Source organism: Aotus nancymaae, unplaced genomic scaffold (assembly GCF_030222135.1).
Source record: "Aotus nancymaae isolate 86718 unplaced genomic scaffold, 86718_ANA_hifiasm-v0.15.2.pri h1tg000059l, whole genome shotgun sequence".
NCBI classification, from domain to species: Eukaryota; Metazoa; Chordata; class Mammalia; order Primates; family Aotidae; genus Aotus; species Aotus nancymaae.
The window spans coordinates 40,413,209-40,436,274 of NW_026988473.1; the positions used below are offsets into that span (position 1 = coordinate 40,413,209).

General features: G+C 44.5%; 1 protein-coding gene across 4 annotated transcripts in view; it reads right to left on the reverse strand.

Moving 5' to 3' along the window:
- Positions 1–23,066, reverse strand: part of NAV2 (neuron navigator 2) — a 769,613-nt gene that overhangs the window by 73,451 nt on the left and 673,096 nt on the right. For all 4 annotated transcript variants that reach the window (XM_012456498.2, XM_012456497.2, XM_012456499.2 and 1 more), the window contains one exon: positions 6,970–7,108. In XM_012456498.2, coding sequence (XP_012311921.2) covers positions 6,970–7,108 — 139 coding nt within the window. The remainder of the gene's footprint in view (positions 1–6,969; positions 7,109–23,066) is intronic.

Sequence of the window (23,066 nt, forward strand, 5' to 3'; positions counted from 1 at the left end):
ACAGTAAATGGGGAAGGGAAGTCAGCAGCACTTTCAGGATGGGTACACTAAGACACCAGTCCCATTATTTGCAACGCTTAACTACCGAGAGTAGGCAAGATAGGAAATTAAAATGAACACCTGGCAAGAATCTGCCTAACGCCTGTCATCCAAGAGTGGAACATGCCCTCCTCCATGGACTACAATGACTGAATGAGATAAAAGCTAAGAACAGCTCAAGTTTAATCGTCTTCCCCCACCCGCCTCAACCCCTTCTCCCCTTATGAATTTTCAATTTATCCATTACAGACACCTTATGGGTTCTTTCATTTGTTTTTTTCCAGCTAAGTATTAGGTAGCAGAGATATGAGGAGGACAAACGCATACTCCCTGGCTATGAGAAGCTCATCAACCAGCTGTGGCAAGGGACAGAGAGAGGGGAGTTCCTACATGTGGGCACAGGGCAGGAGCTCACTCAAAGCTTGATGAGCGAATGAGTGAGCCAAGGAACGCATGCTTTTCAGGCCACAACACACATTAGCAAAATTATCTGATCTCAGCCTCTGTCTAAATCAGGGAGGTAAGTAGTAAGCACTCTTATCTTTATCTCAGTCTTACAGATGAGCAGAAAGTAAAGTTGTCCATTCTGTGTCCCAACTACCTCAGCTCAGTTTCCTTCCTCTAAACACTTCCAGTACATTCATTCAACCAGAATTTACTCCAGGCCTGCTGTCTCTCAGGCACGAAGGAGGGTCAGAGAATCCGGGTATCAGACTGATTTCCCACCCATCATGGAGCTTACAATCCAGTGAAACAGGCAGAGACTTAATAAATAAAAACAAACAAGTAGGTAACCGTAGATTTTGAAGACTATTATAAGGAAAAGGACAAAAAGTCTGAGAAAGAAATATAGACAGTGACCTAATTTAGATGACAATGATGGGGGTAGGGGACAGTGGTCAGCTCAAAAAGAAGTACCCAAAGAATGAGAAAAAACTCACTTAGTAAAAGAAAAGTTTGAAGCAGAGCATGGCAGGGAGAGGGAGCTGCATGTGTAAAGGACCTGAGGCAGGAAAGAATTGGCTTTGGAACATTCACTTAATAAACATTTATTGGGTGCCACTATGTGCCAGGAAAGCTTATTTGCACTAGGAAAACTGCAATGAACAAGTATAAATCATTAATCTCATGGAGCTTACATTCAAGTACATTTTAACATATTCTAATATGCTCTAAGAGGTACTAAAAATTTAGCATATGCCACATCCTGGGTTACTGCATTATTTATTCTTTTAATGTTCCTATAGTTATTTCCCCCCAATCAAATTGTAATGGTGCTAATAGTAGTAGCATAACTACAATTTACTGAGCACTGACTATGTGCCAGGCACTAAGCTAAAGTGCTTGACATGTATCATTAAATTTAATCCTTATCAAAAACCTATGAGGAAATTACAGTTCATAGTCTCAATTTTACACGACAAAACTGAGGCACAGAGTGAAAAGAAAAATTCCCAGCATAGTGAGGAAGTAGAGATGCAGGGATTTCAGGGACTCTAACTGTGGAGCCCATGTTTTAACCACCACGCCACACTGCCCTCCCTGAAGTTGAGCCCAGGGATATGAGACATTTGTGCATACTCAGTAGCACTAATATCCATACCCAGCAGATTCTCCTTCCATACTGGCAGGCTCCCCAACCCCAGGTGAAGAGCAGCTCTTGCCTAGCCTCTGGGTGGGACTCGTAGAACTCCAATTTCATCAATGGCAGAGACAGCACACTCATCCCTGGGCTAAGAATGTGGCTTGATTTTCTCTCTCTAAAAAGAGCAATCATCCGGCCATCACATCTCCCTAGCTTGGTCCAGGGTGGTTGCCTTCCCAGCTCTACTCTGAATCTTCATGAGCTACGTGCTGGACCATATGGCGGCACCCATAGGGATTAAAAAATGAGTAAGTTCAAGCCTCTCTGTTCCCAGCACTCACAATAGCGGGGCCAGCGAGCAGGACATCCACATGGGGATGTACGAAGAGTTCTATCCTGTCTTCCCCTCCATGCCTCTGCCAGTTGTTCCCATCTCAATGGTACTTCCTTTCTGAAGGGTTTTCTTACTGTCTGTTCTTGGAAGTCTATATAGTCATCTGAATGGGAAGGTGAGGAAAGAAGCCATGGGACTTCAGAAGGGAGGCCAGTCTTCTGAGACTAAGAGGTGAGGCCTGATGAGCCGGAAGCTTGGCATGATGTGGGGAGGAGTGTGAGCTTTGGGTCTGACAGATCTGGGTTCAAATGCTGGGTGCTGCCACTCACTGGCTGTGCATGACCTTCGAGGACACTGCCTCACTTCTCTGACCTTATTACCTCATGTATAAAACACGGATGATAGTAGGTCTCTTACAGCATTGATGGTGGACTCAATCAGCTCAGTGTGGGGGGGCTCAGTAAACAGTGGTTCTTTTCATGATCAACTTTCCTGCCTCTGAAAATCCTCAGCACTCTCTTGTCTATCTTTAGCATTTATCCCACTTTTGTCTTGCATTCGGGAGAACAGGTACTTGTCTCTTCTGCTACTGGGTCACAGGCCTTTGGAAGGTAGGGATGTTCCCTCCTTGTGCCATATCCCCTGCAGATATAGATGCTGAGCTGGCTCAAGTTTGAGCCTCAGTGACCATGGAGATAATTATTGGCATCAACATCATCACCTGCCAGTCATCCTACTAGGCACTGTGTCCATCTACATATATCCTGAACTCATCTTGATCTCAGGCTGTGTTATTATCCACATTTTACACATCAGGAAAATATGAGGCGGAAGGGGAAAAGTAACGTACCCAGTGAGTGAGCAGAAGGGGGCACCCCTTCTCGCCCCCAGCCAAACCCCATCCCTACATCCATGCCAACATCTAGAGAGTTCTAGGGTCATTCAAGGCCACACAGGACAGGAATCCTTGCCACATAATTCCGAATTTTATTTCCCTGAGTAACCAAAAAAAAAAAAAAATGACATGGAATAATCATTTTCCTCCGCATATGTTATTAAACAATCCACGGGCATTGAAAATGAGAGGAAATCTTGATGTGTGCATTTTTGTTCCTTGGCACCTGTGATGGTGACTTCCATAGAACTGAGAGAAAATACTGAATGTGTAGATGAATATGTGAGGGAGTCACTCTGCCACCAACACCTATTCTCAAAATAAAATACCGTAAAATAAGATGAGTTGCTTTGAGGCTACAAAGAAAGTACATTAAGAATGCAGTCAACCTTTAGTCACTGACTTGAATGGAGGCTGGAGGCAGAGGAACAGCTAACCCAGGTGGCAGGGGCTGGGGAGAGAGGAAGGAGAGGAGAGGAGGGAGGAAGAGAGGGAGAGATAAGAGAAATGGAAGGAAGGAGGAAGGTAACTTCTGAGCAACCACCCAGTCTCAGGCACTTAGAGAAGCATGCGCTGATAAAACGTTTCCCTGTTATTTTCACACTCACCCTTGGAGATTCGTCTAATTACCGCCATCTTACGGATGAAGAGGCAGAGGCTTGGAACGGGTAATTAGTTCTTCCAAGGATGTCATAGAGTGAGGAGTGCAACTCAAGACCATCTGGCTTCCAAGTCCACACCTTCTCCCAGCACCACAATCTGGTTGGCCAACCAGAGGCTCTTGGGCTTCAAGCAGGGGATTCTCTGCCCAGCCCCGAGGAAACAGTGGGCACAGGAGCTGACACTGGACAGCTGGGCACCTGGGCACCTGTGCTCTGTGGAGGGCATTCTCCATTGCTCCTCAATGTCCCCGATGATAGTGGAGGCCCTCACAGACAATGGAGGCCATCCATTCCCAATGATCCGTCTCCTCCTCTTTCAATCAGCTACATGAGACTGTTTCTTAGGTTTTCCAGACAATAACTTCCCTGTTCCTGAGATGCTTTAGTTATTTCTCAGAGGATTTTCAAACTGCAAAAGCTAGGCAGGCAACCTGTCCTTATTTTGCTTTCCTGATGGACACGCTGAGCCACATCTTCCTGCCTCTCCATGTCTTGCCTGGCAGACTGCATGCTGCCCACATTCCAGGGTAAACCAGTATGTGACAGGAACCCAAAAGAGCCAGAGCACAGAAGGCGCAGCTCTTGGGAAGGGTGCAACGCACATCTTCCCATTGCCTGATGCTGCTCAGAGAGGAGTAATGGCCCTTAGCATTCCTCAGCGTGATATGAGGGAGGAGGGTGGGAGCCTGTGAATTATGCTGATTCAAATATTTTGAGATGCTCCCTGGACAGGAACAAAGAGAATGTCACTAAAAATCCATTTAAGGAAACTATTGCATAAGAAATCTTAGTAACTACTGGCATAATCTGCATTTAGTTTACTCTAACACCTACTATTTTTTAGTTTTCATTTTACTATTTTAAACTCAGGTAGTCTTATAGGAAAAAAACCTACCCAGTGAATAGTAACCATTTACATCCCTTGAAATAACTTCTGATCTTGATCAAAAGGCATGTTTGTGCAGAATCCTGCAACCTTTTGTGGTGTGACATTTACAAGATGAAAACAAAGAGCTGGTCCAAAGAGCTGGGGCCTCGGCATTAGCCAAATTCAACTGTGTCGGACAGGAAATCATGTACAAATCCCAGGTGTTTATCAATGTGGAACCAGAGATTTCAACTCCAGCCTTGCAGGAAGGGAACAAAGACAAGGAGATTCTTCCAATACAGTGTTTTACCAGCTCCTCCTGCATCTCAGGAGCAAGCATCTTCTACCGTGTAAGTAAACAAGGGAAACCTCGCTGATCTCTCTTTCCTTCTGCAGTACCTCTGATAGCCTGCCTCCTGAATATAGAAGCAGGTGACCAATTCCTTGGTTCCCTCCTTAGTATCTAAGGACAGTCTGGTTGTTCCTATCTTGAATATATAATAAGTCTCGGGGAAAAAAAATTAGTGTTCACAAGGAAAGAAAAACTGGATATTGTGAGATTTAAGATATGGTAGGTGGCAGGAACATGGCCTGGCTGGACACTTCTGAATTGTGTCTAATCACTGATGAAACAGTGACCAGTTTGGGAAATGTGGCTTAGGGTTCATTTGTTTGCTTTTTGTACAGTAAAATACACAAATCTCAAGTATATATAGCTTAAATACATTTTAGAAAATTAACATACTTACATAACCACTGCTCAGATTAAGATATAGAACATTACCCATGACCCCCTTCTAGTCATATGGTAGTTTTTGTTTCTTAAAACAACTACCAGGACCTGCCATCACTAGGTTGGGTTTCTGAACAATGATCAGAAAGTCTGGCTCAAATGAAGAATGCAAGAAACTGGGAATCCCAGGGGCAACACCTAATGTATTTCATCAGGCGGCAAATGTTTTATTTCCATGGGACAGAATTACTCCAGTACTCTGATACATCCTTTTTTTCCCCTATTGTCAAAGAAGACACACCTTTAAAAGGAAAGAGATTTCCAAATCAAATCCTATCTGTACGAAATAAAACACCTTTTCCCCGAGAAAGGAAGAGGCTATGGAAGGGACTGAAAGGAGAGGCACAGCTAGCTCTGCCCTCCCCAAGGTTGCCCTGAGAGACTTTGTCCCAAACAGATTTCCCCAAGAGTTCGCCTAAAAGAGCGGGGCTCCCTTCAAGTGGGAAGGATCAACCATGAAAAAGATTCCAGCCTATTATGCCAGTGCCACCACGGCTCACCAATCCTCGTGCTGGTCAGTCCCAAACTGGGGACAAGCTGTGAGGATGACACTTTAGTTTGTCACTAGTAAAATGGGGTTTTTAGAACCATCCCTTGCCAATCATGAAGGAACACTCTGAGGGCCAAGTGAACATGTCCACATGAAACTAGACTGCATTTGAAATGTGAAATCTGAAGGCTTAAAGCAGGGGTGGAAAACTCCAGTGCCCTGGGGTCAGGCAGGTAATTTACCGAGTACAGCTGGCTGGCAGGTAGCAGTTGGTGCACACTGGAGCAGGAGCGGCAGGTCTAATGGGGTTGGACACCGGGACATCTGTTGATTGTCACCACATGGAGAATGTAGGCTCAAGGAAGCATTATCTTCCGTTTTTTCCAGAGCAACCAGAAAGACATTCTCATGTGAAATAATGTAATTTTTTTTTTTTGAGACAGAGTCTCGCTCTGTCGCTCAAGGCTGGAGTGCAGTGGTGCCATCTTGACTCACTGCAACCTCCGCCTTCCAGGTTCAAGTGATTCTCCTGCCTCAGCCTCCCAAGTAGCTGGGATTACAGGTGCCCACCCCCGCGCCTGGCTATTTTTGTATTTTCAGTAGAGATGGTATTTCGCCATGTTGGCCAGGCTGGTTTTGAACTCCTGACCTCAGGTGATCCACCTACCTTGGCCTGGCCTCCCAAAATGCTGGGAATACAGGTGTGAGCCACCATGCCTGGATGGAATAGTGTAATTTTTAATATTTGACAGGAATCTAGTTTAAAAGAGGGGTAACACTGTGGGCCAAACAAAACACATCAGCAGGGGAATGTAACCCAGAGACTGAGAGTTCTCAACCACAGGTCAGGATATCCTGGCCTTCCGGTCCGGGGTTCTCCATCTTCATTTCCACCCCATCCCCCTTGAGGGATCAGACACGTGCCCCTGGATAGTAGTGGCTCACTGAGGAAAAGAAAAGACACACACTCTGGGCTGAAAACGGCTAAAGTCCAACATCCTTTTCAGTTTTGTTTTGTTTTTTTAAACAAATTATGAAACCGAGGTCCAGGGAGGAAGTATGATTTCATCAAGTCCACACAGTGAGGGTGGTGAGGCCTCCCTACTCCCTTGTCCACCACTCCCTGCCTGACCCCTCCCTCGTGGACAGAGGTCACAGTCAGGAGATGAGAGCACAGGTGGCAGGAGGCTGGGCCTCATCTCATCAACCTGGAGATTCTGCTTGCCCCAAATGGCCCTCTTATCCCACAGGCCCCTGCTGGCAGAGGCCGCTGGAGGAGCCTGGGAGGGCTGCTGTTCCTCACCTGCACATCCAGGTTTTTTCGAGAGGAGGCAGGTGTGTTGGCATAGGAGCTGATGGAGGAGCTGGTGTTGATGTCATCAGTGCTGAGGTTGTCTATGGTGTCACTGATGCCACTGCTGACGGAGCTGCTGTCGTCCCAGCTGCCAAGACAAACACACATCCTGAGCACCAAAACCTTAGGCTGTACCAGCTCAGGCTGATGGCACAGACAAACAAACACCATCTCTGAAAAGATCCAACCTGTGCCATGAAGCCCCGGACAAAGCTCTTTTGCCTCAGATGTGACTCATCTCCATGTCAATCACTGCCTAGGATTGGAAGCTGGGTGAAGAGACTGACAGGACCTTCTCCACACTAAGTACTTCCATAGCAGAGGTGGCTACAGGCACTACCCACGTCCCATGCCGTCCTCAACTTCATCCTGGCAACTTTATGAAAAACAGTTTGTTCCTTCCCAGGCCTAGTGGCAGAGTAGGGGCAGTGAGTTTGGGGACTAGAGCTAAGGGCATGCAGGGAAGAACTCCACAGCAGTCCCCTCTGTCAGGCCATGGGGGCAGAAGAGCTGCTGTATGACTTCTCTGCCTTCACTTCTGGAATGAAACACCAAGGGAGGGAAAGCAGTAATAGTCAGGAGAAACCTGTCAACTTGATTAGTAGCTCTAACTCTAAGAGTATCCCCAAACACATCTAAAATAGATGTTCTTCATTTCTCAACCCTGCAACCGAGTGAGGTCGGTCCCAAGCTGCCTAAGTTCAATCTTCTAACAATGGCTCTTTGTTTCTTTTTTCTCCCTTACCATCTCCCCACCTGCCAATACCACCACATTTCATCCAGCACCCAGTGCTATCACCTTGCTTCCAAAACATATCCAAATGTGCACAGTTCTCTGCCCTCACTGCCACCCTGCAGTTCACGGTGCCGTCAGCACCACCTAGGTTACTGCTACAAGGCCACGGTCTCTGTGGTCTGCTTCTGCTCCCTAATGGTCCACCCTCCCCACAGCAGTCAGAATATCCCGTCGCTCTACTGCTTAATACCCTTGAGTTACCTGTCAGATGCCAAATCTCTCTATACTGTCCCTCAAGACCCTCTGAGCTTGCCTCCTTCCCCAGCCCTGTTTCACAACACTCTCCATCGAGACTGGCTCTGATCATATGCACTTCTGTTCCGTCTAAGCCAAGATTGCTCTCTTTAAGGCTTTGTGTTGCTTGTCCCTCTTTCTGAACATCTGTCCCTGACTCTTCTCATCTTTCAGATCCCAGCTGAAGTTTTACCTCCTCAGAAAAACAACCCCACTACCCACCAAACCTGTCACACTCTGTCACATCACCCTGTTGCATTCACTCATTTGTTTGCTATGGGGTAGCAGACACATAGCAGGTGTTCAATAAATACTTGCTAATCTAGGGCTGGGCACAGTGGCTCATGCCTGTAATCCAAGCACTTTGGGAGGTCGAGGTGGGTGGATCACCTGAGGTCAGGAGTTCGAGACCAGCCTGGACAACATGGCAAAACCCTATCATAAAAGTACAAAACAATTAGCCGGGCATTGTGGTGGGTCCCTGTAATCCCAGCTACTCAGGAAGCTGAGGGAGGATGATCGCTTGAACCTGGGAGGTGGAGGTTGCAGTGAGCGGAGAGCACACCACTGTACTCCAGCCTGGGCAACAGAGTAACACTCTGTCTCAATATAAAACAAAAGAAACTTTGCTGATCAAAACTCATAGAAGTGGAAGTGAGAAGTCAAGTAGACAATAAAGCAAGCTTCTAACATCAGTGTGATACTATTCTAATTAACACAGGGGGAAAGGGCATTGCTGGTTTTCTATTGCACAGGTAGAGAAAATGAGGCTTAGAAAAATGAGATACCCTTACAAGGTCAGAGGGCTAGTAAGAGGCAGAGTGGGTCTGGATCCAGCCATTCTGATTCTAGAACCAACTACCCTCTTTACTGTGACAGCAGACAGTTTTATATGTCAATTCTCAGCACATACCAGATGTGACACAGCCCACTTTCTCAGAAGGAAGCCAGGCTTGGGAGGCCAGGCAGCCTGGTTCAAGGCCACTCAGCCAGGAGTGGCAGGTCTGATGCCAAAGCATTGACTTACCGCATTATTCTACCACCTAGTCTTCCACAGTCTAGCTGAAAGCCCTGCAGAGTGGCAGGGTGAAGCCTGGGAAATGCTGAGTGGCTGAGATTTTGAAAGCCAAGAGCACTTCTGCCACACACACACATAACCCCATCGTTCTAGTTCATTCCAGCAGCTTGGAAGATACCTGCCTGTACATCCTGAGCTCTGCTGATCAGGCAGGAAGACAAAGGCTTACTGAAAACGTGTTTTTATCACCTTCTCCTTCAACACTATTTGGCTTCCAAAACCCAACAGGAACATCACACAGAAATGCAGGGGAGTGTGAGGGTGGTCCCAAGGAGAAGGGATGAGGCAGGGGGAGCGAAGGCTCAAAAGGGGCTTACTGTGGATGAATCCACAAGGGTCCAGCAGCTCTGGGACTCTGCACACTCCACTCCTATAATTCTACTTCTTATTCCCAGCCCTCCATCCTGTTCCAAATTCTTCCTTTAAGGCTTTCTCCAAATACTTCAGCCCACCCACATCATCTCCTACTTTGAATTCCTACATAGTGTCACAATTTGTATTTGCTTCTACACACTTTACACTGTTTTCTAGCTATTCTCTATACAAAGGGCTGTCCTATCTCCCAAATATATGCAAGAGCCTGCTTAGCGATAACAACTAAGTGCTCATCATAGATCATGAATTGTGCTGGGTACTTTAAATATATCATTATAGATTTCTCCAGTCTTCATATCATACCTCTAAGCAGGTATCATCCTGACCATTTTACAAATGAAGAAATAGAGACTGAAATAATAAGTATGCTGACCAATGTCATTCAATGTTGGAACTGGGTTTGAAAAGCAAAATGTCAGGTCGGGCGCGATGGCTCAAGGCCAGGCGCAGTGGCTCACACCTGTAATCCAAGCACTTTGGAGGCCAAGGCAGGCGGATCACCTGAGGTCGGGAGTTCAAGACCAGCCTGACCAACATGGTGAAACCCTGTCTTAAAAAAAAAAAAAGAAAAGAAAAAGAAAAGCAAAATGTCAAATTGCAGAATATGTGCTCCTTCTAGTCTGTGTCATGCTGCCTTCTGTAGCAACAAAGGCTGTTCACTGGGCCTGTGCCACGTGCCAAACTATTCAACATTTACACATACTCTTATAGTCACTCTTAGGAATGTTTCACAGTGAAGGAACTGAGGCCGTGAGGACTGACGGGCAATGCTGCAGCAATGTCAAGCTCATTCGGTGGGCCATGTCCCCTCCATCTCCAGAGACATAGTCTGTGCTCCTTAGATACCTCCTGACTGAACTGAACATGCAGAGGCGAGATAGAGCAAGTTTCTGGTGCAAACTTGCCACCAGCAGTGGATTCTAAGCCCGGCTCCCTGTCCACTTGATTCTTTGCAGGGTCACAGCTTCTGTGCCTGTTTCTCTGAGGCTGGTAACCACAGGAAGATCTGATGGGAAAGCATGGGGTCACAGATGGAAAAGGACTCAAACTTGTTCTAGTGATTAAAAGAAAATCCCATGGGTCTTTTCCTGCATTTGTTCTTTGGGGTTAGGAATTTAATGTATCTAAAATGTCTCATAATTTGATGAAGGAGAAAGGGGAATGGCGGGAGAGGACTGTGGCTGGCAGGGAGGAAGGAGAACAGTTGTGACAGATGCTTGTGAATCCAAGTCCCAGATTTTGTGCTTTGAAATTGTAACCATTCCTCCTCTGTGGCCTTTCAACACCAAGATAATATTCCAGAGGGGCATGTGGCCTTCGATACACAGGATTCTTCCCACATCAGTGCCTGGAGCACTGGGGGCTTACCCTGAGTTCACAGGAAGCCCTTGTAACTGAGCCACCCAGAAGAGGGGAAGCCAGGGATCTAATCCATGGGTGGACACTTATGACGAGGATGAAGGGCAGCGACACAAGGGAAAGCCACAATGAGCAAAAGCAGCCTTGATGCTCCCCAGAGCTATCTGCGGCCAGAAACCAAAGTTGCCCCTGCAGCTTGAAAACCGGCCATGTCTCCTTTGCTTCTGGATCTCTGGGATACTGGCAAGTTCATCTTGACATAAAGTCACTTAGTTTTAACTTGTCCTTTTCCCATTTCAGGGTGCAAATGATCACGAGCCACCAAGATTAGGTCAGTGAGTTTGCAGATGTATTCTGAGGAAAACCAGTTCCACCAGATACTCTGTGATAAGAATGTTGCCCTAAGAAGGAAATGTGGGATCTGCTGCCTTCTAGGAGATTGACACTGTAAACTATACATTAACATTTTATCAGCTGTGAAGTCCAGTAGAGATTACTGTAACTTTGCCTAAAGGAGCATTCCCCAAACTTAGGTGACTACACAGGAAACACTGAGAAGAATGAAGGAAAGCACACACAAAAAAATGAAAAATGAAGAAAAATGCAATAGAGCCTAGAGCTGCCAATGGCTATTTGATTCTCACTTGCCTGAGAAGGAAGCTAGCACAGAGCGAAGTAGAGCTGAGAGGGATGGACGTGTGCCTTTGACATCGCTTGAGCACCCATATCCAGCCAAACTGAAAACCAGAAGCACCCCTGGGAGATCCAGCCACAAGAAATAGTAAATTCCTTTCTTTTGCTTTTTGTCACTTGGCATATTCATGCTAACTAATGGGGAAGCACAATTTACTTAGAAAGTAACTCCGGACATGTGGCTGAGAGTCAGACGGGAAAAATGTGGAAAGCATGCAGAATTCACTCAGGCAGTAAGGACATTGGTTAAATCTAATCAAGTGGCAAAGGAAATTAGGTACAACCTGGGATGAGGTACAAAAGTCCACTGACCCAAATCGGGCAATAAATGTTGAAAGTAGTTACAAAAACTGATTAAGATTGCAACTTGAAAGGAACTTAGAAAATTTGTGTTTACTATGTGGTGAAACGAAATTCCAGAGAAGAGGCTTGGGGACCTCAATAACACAGCAGAAAGAACTACAGTGTACTCAGCTATGACTCTGGAACCATGCATGATTCCTAGAAGAGGATTTGACCATTCCTGTGTCCTGGTCCTGAAGCTGACTGAGAAAAACCATATGATGGTCCTGAGCCCACCTGAGACGATAAACTGACTACTCGCATTTGGGAGTGTATGAATTTTAAATCTGGGAAAGGTTTAATGAGATGAAAAAGAATGACGAAATAAATCATAATATTAAGATTAAGGCTTTGTGATCATTGGGTTAATCTCTATGTATTTATAACATTTAAAAGAATACACAGCATATAACAGGATCTGACAAAACAGTCTTGTGATTTCAATTTTAAATGACTACTGATTTTTTACTTGAGACTTTTAAGTTGAAACATTAAGAATTAGATTACGGTTGTAAAACGAACTGAAATGTTTATGATAATAATTTATGACATTTGTAACTTTAATTTATTTGATTTGCAAGAGTTGTTTAAATGCTTAGAAAGATTTTGTTTGTTTGGCTGATAAGTCTACCCTATCAGACATTTGAAGAGCTTAAGAAAACCAGGTATGTTAAATTTACAAATGGAGTCTAAAAATTTAAGAAAATTTAATTATCCAAGCTTGCAAACAGCACTAATTTTGTACGTAAGCATAATCTGTTGTCTGAATTAATAAAGTGCTAATTGATAACAAATGAAAATGATCTTAATTTATGAAGAAAAACCTGATTTATAGATGAGATTTGTAAGAAAATCTAGATTAAAAACCTAAAACTTCAATTAAATATTAAATCCTAGTTAACTCTAAGAAGTTATTTTTGGACACAAAAGCACTCTTAAAAATAAGGTACTTTAAAAAGTATTAAAATGGAGGTGGGCCGGGCGCGGTGGCTCACACCTGTAATCCCAGCACTTTGGGAGGCCGAGGCGGGTGGATCATGAGGTCAAGAGATCGAGACCATCCTGGTCAACATGGTGAAACCTCGTCTCTACTAAAAATACAAAAAACTAGCTGGGCATGGCAGCACATGCCTGTAGTCCCAGCTACTCAGGAGGCTGAGGCAGGAGAATTGCCTGAACCCAGGAGGCAGAGGTTGCGGTGAGCCGAGATTGCGCCACTGCACTCCAGCCTGGGTAACAAGAGCGAAACTCTGTCTCAAAAAAAAAAAAGGAGGTGGATCCAAGATGGCTGAATAGGAATAGCTCTGGAGTGTAGTTCCCAGCGAGACAATGCAGAGGGTGAATGATCACTGCATTTCCAAATGAGTTTTTACTGCCCACAGACCAGGAGATTCCAGGGTGGAAAAGCACCACAAGTTTCCAGCATGGCTATTTCAGCCAGCACAGTGGGTCTCTGCACAAAAACTCACACAAATCTGGGTGGCTGTTTCAATTGCACCTGGAACGCCTGGGAGACAGAGCTGCCCATTCAACTGAAAAAAAAAAAGGGGAGCTAAAACAGGGAGCCAGGGGTTCTGGTGCAGCAGGTACCACCCCCACAAAGACCAGCAATCTGAAATGTTCTGGACTGAGAGTTTCACAGAAAGTGCAGCTGGACCTGGGATGGTCTAGCTCTGTGAGGGGAAGGGTGTCTGCCACTACCGAGACAGTACACCATTACCGAGGCAGTTCTAACCATACCTCTATAAACAAAATCACAAGGAAGTTCACACAGCAGCTGGGCAGAGCCCATGGCAGCTCAGCAATGCCTCTGCTGGCAGACTGTGACTAGGCTACCTCCTAGCTGGGCAGGGCATCTTTGAAAAAAGGCAGCAGCATGTCAGGAACTTATAAATAAAGCCCCACCTTCTCAGGACAGAGCACCTGGGAAAAAAGGCAGTTATGAGTTCCGCTGCAGTAGACTTAAACATACCTGCCCAGCAGCTCTGAACAGAACAATGGAGCTCACAAGCTCAGCACCTGAGCTCTTATAAGGGTCAGACTGTTGCCTCAAGCAGCTCTCTGACCCCTGTATATCCAAAGAGACACCTCATAAAGGAGAGCTCAGGCTGACATCTGGCGGGTATCCTTCTGGGACGAAGATAACAGAAGAAGAAAGTGGTAGCAACCCTTACTGTTCTGCAGCCGCTGCAGGTGATCCCCAGGCAAGCAGGGTCTGGGGTGGACCTCCAGCAGTCCTACAGCAGAGGACCTGACTGTTAGAAGGAAAACTAAAAACACAGAAAGAAATAACTTCATCATCAACAAAAAGGACATCCACTCAGAGACCCCATCCAAAAGTCACCAACTACAAAGACCACAGGTAGATAAATCCACAAAGATGGGAATAAACCAGTGCAAAAAGGATGAAACACCCAAAATCAGAACGCCTCTCCTCCTCCAAGATATCATAACTCCTCACTAGCAAGGGAACAAAGCTGGATGGAGAATGAGTCTGATGAATTGACAGAAACAGGCTTCAGAAGGTGGGTAATAACAAACTTCTCTGAGCTAAAAGAACACGTTTTAACCCAATGCAAAGAAACTAAGAACCTTGAAAAAAGGTTTGACGAAATGCTAACGAGAATAAACAGCTTAGAGAAAAATATAAATGACCTGATGGAGCTGAAAAACACAACATGAGAATGTTGCGAAGCATATACAAGTTTCAATAGCTGAATCAACCAAGCAGAAGAAAGGATATCAGAGACTGAAGATCAACTCAATGAAATAAAACAAGAAGGCAAGATTAGAGAATTAGAGAAAAAAGAGTAAAAAGAAACAAACGAAGCCTCCAAGAAATATGGGATTATGTGAAAAGACCTAATCTACATTTGATAGGTGTACCTGAATGTGACGGAGAGAATGAATCCAAGCTGGAAAACACTCTTCAGGATATTATCCAGGAGAACTTTCCCAACCTAGCAAGGCAGGCCAATATTCAAGTCTGAGAAATGCAGAGAACACCACAAAGATATTCCTCAAGAAGAACAACCCCAAGGCACAATCGTCAGGTTCACTAGGGTTGAAATGAAGGAGAAAATGCTAAGGGCAGCCAGAGAGAAAGGTTGGGTTACCCACAAAGGGCAGCCCATCAGACTCACAGCAGATATCTCAGCAGAAACCCTACAAGCCAGAAGAGAGTGGGAGCCAATATTCAACATCCTTAAAGAAAAGAACTTTCAACCTAGAATTTCATATCCAGCAAAACTAAGCTTCATAAGTGAAGGAGAAATAAAATCCTTTATGAACAAGCAATTGCTCAGAGATTTCATCACCACCAGGCCTGCCTTAAAAGAGCTCCTGAAAGAAGCACTAAACATAGAAAGAACAACCAATACCAGCCACTGTAAAAATGTACCAAATGGTAAAAAGAATTGACACAATGAAGAAACTGTGTCAACTTATGGGCAAAACAACCAGCTAGCATCAAAATGGCAGGATCAAATTCATACATAACAATATTAACCCTAAATGTAAATGGGCTAAATGCCCCAATCAAAAGACACAGACTGGCAAATTGGACAAAAAGTCAAAACCCATCGGTGTGCTGTATACAAGAAACCCATCTCATGTGCAAGGACACACATAGGCTCAAAATAAAGGGATGGAGGAAGATTTACCAAGCAAATGGAGAGCAAAAAAAAGCAGGAGTCGCAATTCCAGTCTCTGATAAAATAGACTTTAAACCAACAAAGATTAAGACAGACAAAGAAGGGCACTACATAATAGTAAAAGGATCAATGCAACAAGAAGAGCTAACAATTCTAAATATATACGTACCTAATACAGGAGCACCCAGATACATAAAGCAAGTTCTTAACTATCTACAAAGAGACTTAGACTCCCACACAATAATAGTGGGAGACTTTAACACTCCACTGTCAATATTAGACAGATCAACAAGACAGAAAATTAACAAGGATATCCAGGACTTGAACTGAGATCTGGACCAAGCAAACCTAACAGACATCTACAGAACTCTCCACCCCAAATCCATAGAATATACATTCTTCTCAGCACCACATCACACCTATTCTAAAATTGACCACATAATTGGAAGTAACTCACTCCTCAGCAAATGCAAAAGAACAGAAATCATAACAAACAGTCTCTCAGACCATAGTGCAATCAAATTAGAAATCAGGATTAAGAAACTAACTCAGAACCGCACAACTTCATGGAAACTGAACAACTGGCTCTGAATGCTGACAGGATAAACAATGAAATGAAGGCAGAAATAAAGATGTTCTTCAAAACCAATGAGAATGAAGACACAACGTACCAGAATCTCTGAGACACATTTAAAGCAGTGTCTACAGGGAAATTTATAGCAATAAATGCCCACATAAGAAGCAAGGAAATGTCTAAAATTGACACCCTATCATCAAAATTGAACGAGCTAGAGGAGCAAGATCAAAAAAACTCAGTTCTAACCTTTTAATCAATGAGTTCGTGTCCTTTGTAGGGACATGGATGAATCTGGAAACTATCTTTCTCAGCAAACTGACACAAGAACAGAAAATCAAACACAACATGTTCTCACTCACAGGTGGGTGTTGAACAATGAGAACACATGGATACAGGGAGGGGAGCATCACACACTGGGGTCTGTTGAGGGGGACTAGGGGAGGGACAGTAGGGGGTAGGGAGGTTGGGGAGGGATAATATGGGGAGAAATGCCAGATATAGGTGATGAGGGGATGGAGGCAGCAAACCACATTGCCATGTAGGTACCTATGCAACAATCCTGCATGTTCTGCACATATACCCCAGAACCTAAAGTGCAATAATTATATATATATATATATACACACGCACATATATATATATATTTTAAAAGAGTGGAATAAAATTGACTCTGAGTCAGGCAATCAAAAAGAAAGTATTAAAACCTATATCATTTTTTGAATGAATAAATGATTTTTATATGAATGACTAGAAGAATAAATGAACCCAAGGTAGCATCTTCTCTGCTCACCAGTTTTTGCCCCTCCACTTCACCTTCATTCTATACCATAAAGCAGCTCCAAAATTGCTCTGAAAATGTTAGTGGAGATAGCACTGTGTTTGGCACCCTTGAGAAACAAGCAAAACAACCCCAGGGCCTCTTCCTGGAAATTAACAGGAATATGGGACACAGAGCTTGGCTGGTTTCCCTATCTTCTGGGTTTTACTTTTTTATAATTTTAAGAAAGCCTTTCACAGATATGCCTGACTTCTTTGGCTGAAACAGCTGGAGAAATGGCTAGAAGACACTTCTATTGATTCATCATCATAATCAACACAAAAGCATTATTTCCTGGCCAGATCACAGCCATGTACTTTTTCTCTACTAATGAATCAAGTCAGATAAGAGTGTAACTGCAGTTATAAGTGATCAGATTTTAAAATAACCTTCCCTTATTTTTAGCCAATGTGTAGGTGGAAAGGATTTTATGAAACATTTACTATTTTTCTTCTCATAAACTCAATGTGTTTGGACCCTTAGCCAGGGGCTTTGAATTTACTTGTTAATCTCATACACTGAGCCACTGCCCCTGTGTGCCAGGCACTGTGCAAAGTGGTGCGGATAGTGATAATTCAGTTTTCCCTGGCTTGACCGTAAATCTAGTGGACGTAACAGACAAGAACATAGCTTAGACGCAAATGAAAATATAGAACAGGGACATGAGCAAAGGGCACCAAGTGGAAAGAATACTGGTTCCAAACATCATTTATATAGCCTCCCATATATCTTAAAGCCACCAGCTAAGTCCCAGCACAAGGAGCTCTTCTGGTAGCGTTCCAAAGCCCAGGCCCAACAACGCTTTTAGCTATACCGCTTTCTTCAAGGCAGGGACACAGCAAAGGCCAGGAGCATGGAGAGCCAGGCCTTTACCCCAGGCTTCCATAGAACTACAAACTGTGAGGATCGAGACAAGGCACGTCCTCTCCAGGCCCCAGTCTTCTCTTCTTTAGAATGGAATATCTGGACTAAGCCATCCCAAAGGTTCCTTTCCAACTGACATCCTTTACTTTTACGCTCAGAGAAAAGTTGGTACAAAGGTAAGTGGGCACACTGGAGGTCCCCACACTGAATGGTCTCCCCTCATTCAGGAAGAGCTGCCAATTGCGTAACTCCATTTTCTAACGTCTGGGCTTCTTCATTGCTGATTTCACCTCTCAGATTATTGTTTTTAGCTAGCCTTGAGCAGTTAATGGCCCTTATTTGACAGAAGTATGCTCTCTCATTTGAGATAATCCCCACGGGAGCCTGTCAGTTCACATGTGCTACCTGCTTGGTCCTGCAATTTGACTTTGCAAACTCTGGCATAGAGGTGTTACAACCCAACTCACAATAGAGTGTCTGCATCAGACCATGCTATTTATCCAAAGAAAGAGCATGCAATCTTGCCTAACACTCACAGCCACCACAGACAGTGTTACCAAATATGCTAGGCACTGCAGCGGGCACATTATATTATTCTAGTCCCATTTTCCCCTGGATGGAAAGGAGGCTTAGGACCCAGAGCACATCAGAAGGATGAGATTCAAAGCAGGATAGAATGACTGATGCAGCCTTCTAGCTCATCCCAAAGATGGCACAGATAGTGAGTGTCGTATAGATTGTAGCGCATAGCTACAGTACATACGGATCAGCGTTGAAATCTGTTAACTAGCTTAATCAAAAAGAACCTCCATCTGCCAGCAGCTGCCAAATGTATCAAGAACAGACCCCATTTTGACCAACATGTAGCATTTTAACCAGAACCAAGGCTCTCACAGCCTCAACTGTTTCTCTACTACCTCTTGGAGAAATACAGATGTGAAGGGAAAAGCCTCTACAAAAGTGACCCGAAAATCCATCAAAAATGGAAGGGCCCGTTAAACCAGGAGATCCAGTTTCAGTCTTAGAAGGGATGCTGACATCACTATGTCAGGAATTCAAATGCCACTCAGAGGGCTTAACGCACAATCTTAAAAACCCCAGTACAAGCGATTTGCCATGAAAAATGCAGGTGAAAGAAGCATAAACTGTTTCAGCTTCACACGCCTATTTTGCTCCACTGTTGTGAGGAGTGAGCATTCCACAGAACTGAGAAAGTAAACCAGACTTCACCAGGAACCCTGAGAAACTACATTTAAGATAGAAAAATTTTTAATATCGAGCTCTTCCAGGCAGGTATCTAAAAGGAGCAAGAATCTGTAAGGGTTTTGAATTAATGTGATATTATATTTACAATTTCATCTCTCACGAAGCAGAAAAGCAAAATAGAATCCCAAGGTTCCAGGGATCATTAAACAGATTTTTCCACTAGGATATACACACCCTTGCTTTCAGCAAAAGCCTTCGAGAGGAGTTATTGAAGGATCTGAAGGGAGGAGCATTACACCTTTCAAATGAACTCCCTGTGAGATAATGTTGTTTATTCAAGGGAAGGACATGCTAAATGATGTTGTAAAAAAAATCAGATTGCAGATATATATTAGTTCCTCTCTGCTCACTAATAAAACCACAGCAGGTTAGCAGAGATGAAGTTCTCTAAGTATGGTTCTGAAAAGCAGTCTTTACAAAGCAAGGATCCTAATCCTCCCCAAACTCCAAAGTCTGGGTCTGCTTCCAGGAGGCCCTTACTGTCCTTGGAAACAATCTGGGCCAGACCCCGCCCCTCTGTCTGCCTCTTTCCAGGTGACTAAGCTCACACCACAGAGCTGCAACCAGCTGCACCCAGGCCTTACCTGCTCAATTTTCCAGTTCTGCTCCAGAATCAAGGCAGAGCCCATTTATAGGGCTGGCCCTTGCCCCTTGCCAGACAGCTGCATTCAGTTGCAAAAAAGTCCAGACTGGTGGAACTTGTTTTCTGGCTATTGTTCAAGGCAATTGTTCCTGTGAAACACCAGGGCCCTAGCGGAATGAGATCCTTTGGTGTGGATGAGTGAGCAAGCCCAACTGTAGGCTTAGAAGTAACCCCTGGGGAAAGAGAAAGGGTTTGGCTACCTACGTTTCCCACCAAACAGGTATGTTAACTATTTCCTCCCCAGGGGGTTTTCTCGGGTGCACCATCTCCTCTAACTACTGCTGGGACCTATTAAGAAAATCTGCCTTCAAAAGATGAAGCGGGGCTGCTGCAGAGTCCTACTTTTTGTAGTCTATGTGGGAATAACAACAGCCAAATTTAATTGACATGTAAAGTTGTCAGCCCTGGTGCTAACTGCACTACACACATTATTTTAGTTAATCTTCAATACTCTGATAAAAATAATCACCAACACTTACTAATGGCTTGCTATGGGTCAGCCTCTGTTGTTATGTAACATATTTTTCTCCCAGGTACCATTAGATAAATATTAACACTATACCCATTTTACAGATGAGGCAATTGAGGATTGGAGAAAATAGCCCCAAGGGTCATATATCTGGGAAATGTTGAAGCTAGGATTTAAACACAGAACCAGAAGTGCTCAACCACCCCATTTATTTATTCATTTTACACATTTTAAGGAACACTCATCATCTGTTCATCAGACTTTGAAGGACTTCAATGTTTCCCACACCAAAGAAGATACAGTTACTTGAATTAAAACTATAAGCAAGCCACCTCTCTCTGGATTCTACCTCTGGGACCAGCCTAAATAGTTTACAGTTCTGGTGCAAAATGATCCAGAGCCTAAGCTTGAATTAATGCAAGGACAAAAAGTAGTCACTAACCCCAGCAAATTTAGTCTCATCTAGAACCACTAATCCCAGGAAGCTCTAAACAGAGGGAGCCACAGCTCTGCAGGAAAAAATAAAATAGGTCTGTGTTTGAATTCTGTCTCTGCTATCTCCTTAACAGGGCACCTTTATCTCCTGGGTGGCATAGTGCTAATAACACCCAGTTATCATAATCCTTTTGTTGGGACCAAATCAGGTAGCCTGTGTACAGCTCTCCAGGTATATGGGAGACAATCCATGCATATCAGTTGCAGTACAAGATCCAGGGAAGCTGCAAGGACTGCAGGAAGGAGATGCGGCATACATTCTGAAATGAAGTGTAAGAACTTGCTTCTTACTGCCATAAATGGACAGTGTCCCAGGAGAGAAGCAGCTTCTACAGACGGTGCCAGGTGCAAGGCCAGTGATTTGAGGTCGAGAGAGGAAAATACAAACCCCATAAAAAGGGCTCCAAGGGGATTTAGCAGCCATCAGGCTTGAGTTTCACCCCACAGCACCTTTGTCCCATTTTGGTAACTCATGCCTTGACAAGTAGGTGGTCCCCTGAGTAAGCGTGAAATTTTTCCCTCTGGCTTCAGGGGCTTGCTCGCGTTGGAAAGCCCGGAGCTTTGGTCTGGATGCCTTAGACCCTCATTGTTACACTAGGCACCAGCATGTCTGCTGACCTCAGCTACACAAAGCCCTCTCTCCTTCAAGGCTCCTCGGGAGAGGGCTGCTTACCCTTGGGCCGCTGCCGGCTGGCTTTTGCCAAGGATATCAACAAACTCATCCTAGTTTCTGTTTACCAGAAGATATATTTCCTCTAATCATCAACAGAATTCAGCACATTATAGTAAATGAAAATAACAGTAAACTTTGATGCAAGGTTAAAAGTTTTAACAATAGGTTACAGTCACCATGCTAAGCATCATTCCACAAACACCTCTCCACTTCCTTATCAGGCACAAACTATTAATGCCCCCTTTCCATAGACATGGAAACTGAAGCGTAGAGAGGCCATGTGACCTGCCCAAGGTGCCAGGGTTAACAAATAGAGCTGGATTTGAACCCAGATCTGCCTGATTCTGAAACTCAAGCTTTTCAAAATCACATTGACTCAATGTTAAGAACATGCTTTTAAATAGATCATGGTCATATAAGAACTCAGAACTTCCAACTACTATTCAAAACACCCAGGACACTTTAATGCAATCAAGTTTCTTTTAAAACATCTCAAAGAAATTAAAGGAAAGGGGATGGGGGACAAATCCCAGACAGGGTATTGGCCGGCTGTCTGAAAACCAGAGTAAACAGAATGGGACATGGAGTTCAATATCCCCATAGTCTCCCTCCCTCCAACCCTCTGCTAGGTTCCCAATATATCTTAGGGATGTGAGAACCTGAATGCACAAAACAACCACAGTTGCCCCGGGGCAGCCAAGAGAGGCGGCTTTCTCCCAAAAACAGGCTGGCCTCATTTTGCAGTTTGTCAAGGGCTTTCCCTTAAGCTTCCTCTTCCTGGGGGCAAGAGGAAAGGGAAGGGACCTCAGGTTAAGACTTCTACAGCCCAAGAGAAGCTCAGCTTTAGCTAATTAGGCACCCCAAGCACACATGTGAACAGCTAGTGCCAACAGTTTCGGTCAGCATTAATACGCTAGGTGTAGCCTCCAAGACTCCATAAATTCAGCGTCTTAAGAAGTAGACCCTCTTTGGCTAGAGTCACAGAGGGAGCACACTGGCTCTGCCAAACCACTGACATAGAAAAAAAAAAAGCAAAGAAAAAAAGCAGCAGACCCAGAGTTGCGGGGCACAGCCTCAGCAGCCCAAGGCCAGCTCCAAGGTCACTGGCCTTTCCTGATTTGACCTCCACTTGGGATCAACTCCTCCTGAACCAGGTACAAGCAAAGCTCCAGCCTGATCCATCCAGCAGCTCAGGATCACAGAACTCCCCAGCTAGGTCCTACTGCCAAAGTAGAGCTGCTTCTTAATATACAGCCCTCTTCTTTCCAGCAACAAGCTGAATTTGAGAAGCCCAGGCAGGCTGTGCTGCTAGCATCCTGTGTACTTCGGTGAGTCCTCCACAATGAAGTACACCCTTCATCCAGCTAAAGTCACATTTAAAATTACAGGTAAAACCATTCTGAGCTCATATGCCAAGCCCACCCAGGAAGGCACGGTAGTAGAGTGAAACTGGGTTCCAATCCCAGCCTTGCCTCTTATGAGCTATGTGACACTGATGAAGTTACTTAACCTCTCTTAGTTCCCACTGCTGATTTTCAAAATTGAATGTAATCTCCCAGGCTTTGCAATGAAATTGAATGACAGAATGTCTGCTAGACCCTTGGCATGTAGAAGGGGGTCATGAACATTGTTTTCTTCTCCTCTTGTCTGGCTTAAAAACAGAAATGTGCTTCCTTGGGCAGCTCTATGGGTCATAAGGAAGCAAAAAATTT